This window comes from Triturus cristatus, chromosome 3_2 (genome assembly GCF_964204655.1).
Source record: "Triturus cristatus chromosome 3_2, aTriCri1.1, whole genome shotgun sequence".
In the NCBI taxonomy this organism is placed as follows: Eukaryota; Metazoa; Chordata; class Amphibia; order Caudata; family Salamandridae; genus Triturus; species Triturus cristatus.
In genome coordinates, this window is record NC_140584.1 from 852254713 (window position 1) to 852260891 (window position 6179).

Below are 6179 nucleotides of genomic sequence, written 5' to 3' on the forward strand. Positions count from 1 at the left end.
ATCCCTCCAGATCTTCACCCGGGATGGCATTGCAGTTTACAACTCTCTGGTCAAGTGAATAGCAGGCCACTATAGAGTCCAAGCGGGGGAGGAGCAAACTGAATCCTGTTTCCTACAGGAGACTCCACTACCATCACAGAGGAAAAAAGAATTCCTTCCAATGTTTCACAGCATTCTGGACCAAGGGAGAGATACTTTTTGGGAGCCAGCGTCCACCAGGGAGGAGAAGAAACAGACATTCTTCCCAGACCCCACCTATATCAAGGGGAATGTGACAGCCAATTCCATCATTGTCACCACGATGCTTGGAGCCAATGCGCCCACTGCTGTAGGACCACCACCGGACAAGAAGAGCAAGAGGATGGAGATGGTAGAACAAAAGGTAGAGCTGGTCAACTACCAAGCAGTGGCGCATTGCAAACTTAATAAACTTAACATAATGAGCTGCTGAACAGATGCAGACACCAACAATGGAATGTGGTCAAGGAAATAATGCAGCACCTCTGAGTAGTACAAGAAGGCAAAGGCAGTGATCCAGTAGGGCAAGAACGTCTCCAGTACATGTCTAAAAATCGGCACTGAAGGAGCCAGCAGACAGTTGTGCGTGGACACCATCCTTTGAAGACACACATGATTAAGGGTGGCTGGCTTTAAACCGGAGGTACATGAGACAACAATAGTAAACATGTCTTTTATGGGCGAGAAACACTTTGGACCAGCTGTGGAATAGATACTGCAGATGACGAAGAAAGGCAGTGAGACAACAAGGTTATGTGCAGTTCAGGGGTCTGGACGGGGTCTGTTTCGAGGATGAGTCTTCTGGCAAGTGACTTGTCAGAGAAACTACCCCTATAAACAACTGAGTAAGGGGCAAGATGAGATCATTTCTTAAGAAATGGAGGTCAAGCACCCCTGACAAGTGGGCACTAAAGATAATACAAAATAGTTACTGGGTTATTCTATTTAACTCATGTGAAGTCCTCCAAACATCAGGCTGAAAGCAACATCTGCACCAACGAAGCAATGCCTCATCTACATCAAGAAGTCAGGGACCTTCTAAGCGAACAGGCAATAGAGGATCCCAAAGAAAGAAATATATATTAAGGGGTCCACTTTGTTTATTTACTGGTACCAAACCCAGACAGGACACTCTGACCCACCCAAGCCTTGCATGCTTTGAAAAAGTTCCTAAAGATGCAAAAGTTCAAAATGATCACACTGCAATATGTTATTTCTCAGCTGCAGCAAGGGGACTACATGGCAGCCATTGACCTCAAGGACAGTGGCCTATATATGCAGATGAATACCAGACACACACAGTGCCAGCACTTCATGGCAGGCAAGGTACTTTACCAGTTCAGGGTGCTTCTTTTGGGGATAAAGTTTACACCAAGGGTTTTCACAGAATGCCTTGCTATAGTTGCATCACTCTGGAGAAAACTAGGGATCCATGGGTGAATTCATTCAGACAGTGGCAGGAAAACATTAGTACAGTCATGGAGACACTCCACATATTTGGGTCCTCCTTGAAAATGGGAAAATCATCCCCACTCCCAGCCCGAGAGAAGTCATTTTTGGGAGTGAGACTAAACTTCAGGGAGAAAAAGCATTCCCAAATACGAAGAGGGAAGCAAGCTTTCCTTTGCCAAAAGTGACAACCTCCGGCAGTGAGGGCAGTGGAGAAACTAATTGGCATACCCCTAATAATCCACGCCAGGCTACACATGATACCACTTCAGGAGTCTCTATAACCTGTGATTATTGTGCTCCACATCCAAAGGTGCAGAAAGTCGAGATAGAAACAGACATCGGCACTCAAGATGGTGCGTATATGTGGCTGTATCACTCCCGACATGCAGGAACACTGTTTGAAATCCTCCAAATCCAATCTTGCACATGGGGATATTTTAAAGATGATAAATCTGTGGTTAGATAGAGGATCCACCAGAAAGAGCATTACCAATGGTAAGTAACTTGCTCTTTGCATCCATGTACCCATCCCACTGGTCACTGGTATATTCTGGTTAGGTATATTTGTGTGCGCTTTTCCCTTCGCTAGTACCCCTGGTGCTAGACCGGCTCAAGCCAACACCCATGACACTAATTCTGATAGCATTGCAGTGGGCCAGATGGGAATGGTTCTCCCATTTGCTAGAAATAGCGCTGGACAGAGTGATGAGCCTACCAGCGCATCAGGATTTGTTGACAAAATTGGGGGGTCAAATATGCCAATCAGAGCCAGCCACTCTTAGCCTAGCAGCATGGCTCCTGAAGACCTAGAATTTGATTTCCAGCAGCTCAACCAGAGATCCATGAAAGTCCTTAGAGGCAAGAAGGCTAACCATGCGAAAGTGCTAAACCACAAAATGGAACTGGTTCAAATACTTGTGTAACAGGGAGGACTTTGGGACAGCTGGGTACAAGACACTACTATTGTTAGATACTTTACTAACCTGCTTAATGAGAAGATTTCCTGTGCTTCAACAAAAAGTTCAACTCTCAGCCTTGATGGAGTACACATGAGGGGGAAAGGGTAATGGGGAGAAGTTTTTTTCTAGACACAGGCAATCAACGATTCCTTGTGAAAGCAAAAATGATAGTTCTGCCAAGGTCCGCTCCCATGAGAACATTTTCTTAACCTATATCACCCTAGTGCCTGCTGCATGATATCCTCATGAGTGTTGCATGTTTTTAGGTCTGGCTTAAAGACTGCTTTTGTTGTTTTGTGAGCCTTGTGTTTTCCAAATGATAAAGAAAACACACACTCACACTTATGGTTAGCAGCTTCGTCCATTGAAGAATCATTCACATTCTGCGTCCGTGCAATGAGTCTGCCTACCTCATCCATTGGCTATGTTCAGTGTGAGTGATTGCATTTTTCAGTGCAAATCCACCTAGAAAGTTATACACTTGAGTGCTGCGTATGGTAGCCCAATCTCTACTTTCTTATTGTTTTTTATATTTACTTTTTAGGCAAATCTATGAACGCACCTTTAAATATTTCTCTGTTTTTACCTCTATAACTTTCATATTACTTTTACACTTGTAATGTCTATTATTTAGGTTCGTAAGAAAATATAAACCGAAACATGGAAGTTTGCAAAGACCTATTGGCGTTGCCAGTGTTTGTTTTGTGTTGGCGTTTAATTCCAAATCTAGTCCACCTTGTTTCATATTCACTACGTCCAAAACTAGTAAGGATCACTTGCTGGTATCGATTGTGATAGGAATGTAACTTTTCTTGTGTTGACAATTTTCACCTATTTCGTTGTCTCTGCTCACTACCTAACTGGCTGCTAAAAATGCTGTTTATATCCCCTACTTGGCAAACACCCTTTCAACTGTGGCTTTCTCCACTTTTGTCTTGACAGGGCAAACCCTCATGCTGCTATCGACTGGGGCAAAATGGCTGAGGCCTGGCGGCAAGAGAAGGAAAAGGAAGCCGAGCGCCGGAAGCAGAAGCAGCGGCTGACCCCTCGGCCGTCGCCCAGCCCAATGATTGAGAGCACCCCTATGTCGGTGGCGGGAGATGCCACTCCGCTGCTGGATGAGATGGACAGATAGGGCTGTCCTGGAACTGAACAAACAGTGTGCGGTCACCTGCTTAGCGAAGCAGATATGTGCAGAGAGAAAGAAAGCCACAAGTCCCTGCTTATTTTTGGAAATGGTATTAAATGACCTTGGGGCTGTGGATGCCCTTGCAGTGGTTCTGGGAGCAGTCTCCGAATAATGAGTGAGCCTACAGGAGTCTTTCCCTCTCTTCAAAAGCTCTGCTTTGCTAGTAATACAAAGAGCAAGACCAGCAGAGCAGTTATAGCTACTTTTGGTTGAAAAGTAACCCCTCATCTCCGCTGTGAGGGTGTGTTTAATGCAGACATGGTTTCTCGGCATGGTGTAAAAATCTGTATGACTGGCCCTGTGAGGCTCCCAATTTTCCAAGCCTGTGGCTGGGCAAAGCTACCCACATTGGCCGTTCTGCTTTGCTGCTGTGCAGATCTAGTCTGTATTACATGTGCGATCACTAGTAGCGAGTCTGTGTTTTGTGCAGAAGGCTGATGAGTAAGGCCTTCTGCCCCAAAGAGGCCATCTCCTGCTGCATGGATATTTGCTTTCTTTTGGGGCAAAATTGGATATTTATTTTGTATTTTTCATTTTCTGGTTCATTTCCTATCAGTCGCAGTTATATACAGCAGAGATTCAGACTGCCTGCTGACCCTGAGTGACCCCAACAGTGTATAGTTTTTTTATCTTACTTTTCAATAAAAAGGAGCTCCCTTCCTTGTTTTTGTAATTTGGAGGTGTTTACACTCTTCTGGCCGTCCAGCATCCCTTCCATGATAGTTTGTAACCTGAAGAAAGTCTTTAACATGCCCTCAGGTGCCACGTCTTGCTCACCTATATTATTTCTTTCTCCCTCTTTAAAAAAATTAATCAATATACAAATCACCTTCACTTCAAAAGATAGCCCCACTATAGGAGTAATATTGGGTATGCTGTAAAAAAAAAATATATATATATATATATATATATATATATATATATATATATATATATATATATATATATATATATATATATATATATATATATAGATAGATATGAGAGAGAGATGTTTTTATGTTGTGCACTTGTAGGGAAACTACTATTTGCGCTGGGGAAAGGAGGGACACATATTAGTGAAAGAAATCCTTGTGCGCAAGCCAAATGGAAGTCCATAAGGAAGAATCAGTTACAGAACAAACAATTTCCTTCAAATGCATTGTAGGGTTGTTTCCTGTATTTCATATTTCAGGTTCTTTTATTGTATATGTTGGAGAACTAGCACTTGGAGGCTTCCTTTATTGACTGATATCAGAAGCTGTGAAGTGTAGCTCGGTTGAGAGGTAAAAGGACGAAGCCAAATATCACACTGTCGCTTAGCACTTGAGGTGCTGGTCAGGAAGGGTGTTTCTCATGACTGGACAGAGATCGCTTTTATAGGTCTTGGGATATGGATTTTCTGGAGGTATTTGGCCACAGATAATCTGGCCATACTGTGTAGAAATGTTTTAGTGTTTTCTTTTTACCCCCTGTGAGACGCTTCCTTGTATTAGGCAGCAAAGGGATGTGTTAGCCAGTGCCAGGCTTGCCACGGTGTCAGCTGAGGTTATACTGCTTTTTTTCTTTAGCATGCTGCCTGAACGGAAGGTGGCATCATAAAGGGTGGTGCTTCCCAATTCCTGGTCCTGCCTCCTTATACCTTAAAAAGCTTATACCGGTCTTGGGTAAGCTCTGCCATGCTCCAGTTTCCTGTCCTGGTAGCACTGGTCAGAAGTATCATGATAGTGCTTTTGTGTCTGCTTTTCTCACTACCTCTTGACCATCTCAGTATACAAGTCCTATATAATCGATAGTAAGGTTTGATTTCAGCTGCTGGGCGGCAGAAGATGATTTATTGGATTTAATAGCACATGTAGCTGGTAATCTGACACTTCTTGATAGATTTCCATTTTCAGCTCGGCAGGGCCCATGTGCTACAAAAATTATAGCTCCTTGCAATTTTTCATTTCTTGGATCAGTCGGAGTTCTCTCGTTATTAGAAGAAATTCCACAGGTTGCTGCAGTGATAGCGAACACCTGCCAGTGGTGTGCTCTTTACTGTGTCTTCCCCTTTACAACAAACTACTGTGTGCCCTGCCAATCATTGCTTGTTTTCAGCCTGTGAAATGCAAGTCTTTTGTGTTCTGAAGTTTCTACTTGCAAAGGTAATAATACACATCACTGACGTTTCCTTTTTTAATAAATAAATCCAAATGACATTTTAAATAAATACCCTGTATGTTGCAAATTTGATGTTCCCTGCTTCAGAGTGTGAGGAAAGGGGTGAGCAGGTGTTTTTTACTACTTACAATTAGGACAAGTGTCTGAGGTAAATTAGAGGAAGTAAAACTCCAAGCAAACAAGATGATGACTAGCAGATACTCCGCAGTTTTCACTATTCTTCGACTTTTTGCTCCCCTGATATGTTCAGTTCTCTTGCATTGGAACCTTCCTGCATTCACATGCTTTTGAAATAGTTTCTGTTTTTAGACTTGAGGTGACCTGTAAACCAATGCAATAGTACATAAAACGTACACTTTAGCAGCCCATCCACACTAATATTTGATCTGCTTATTTTTGGCAACTGAATGAAAAGTGAT

At 43.0% G+C, this 6179-nt stretch overlaps 1 protein-coding gene across 1 annotated transcript in view; it reads left to right on the forward strand.

Annotated features, from left to right (window-relative positions):
- SUPT6H (SPT6 homolog, histone chaperone and transcription elongation factor) overlaps positions 1–4291 on the forward strand; it is a 1106805-nt gene extending 1102514 nt beyond the window's left edge. Inside the window, exon 37 of the mRNA XM_085649126.1 lies at positions 3372–4291. Within this exon, the coding sequence (XP_085505252.1) occupies positions 3372–3564 (193 nt within the window). The 3' untranslated portion in view covers positions 3565–4291. The remainder of the gene's footprint in view (positions 1–3371) is intronic.
- Positions 4292–6179: the final 1888 nt, after the last annotated feature.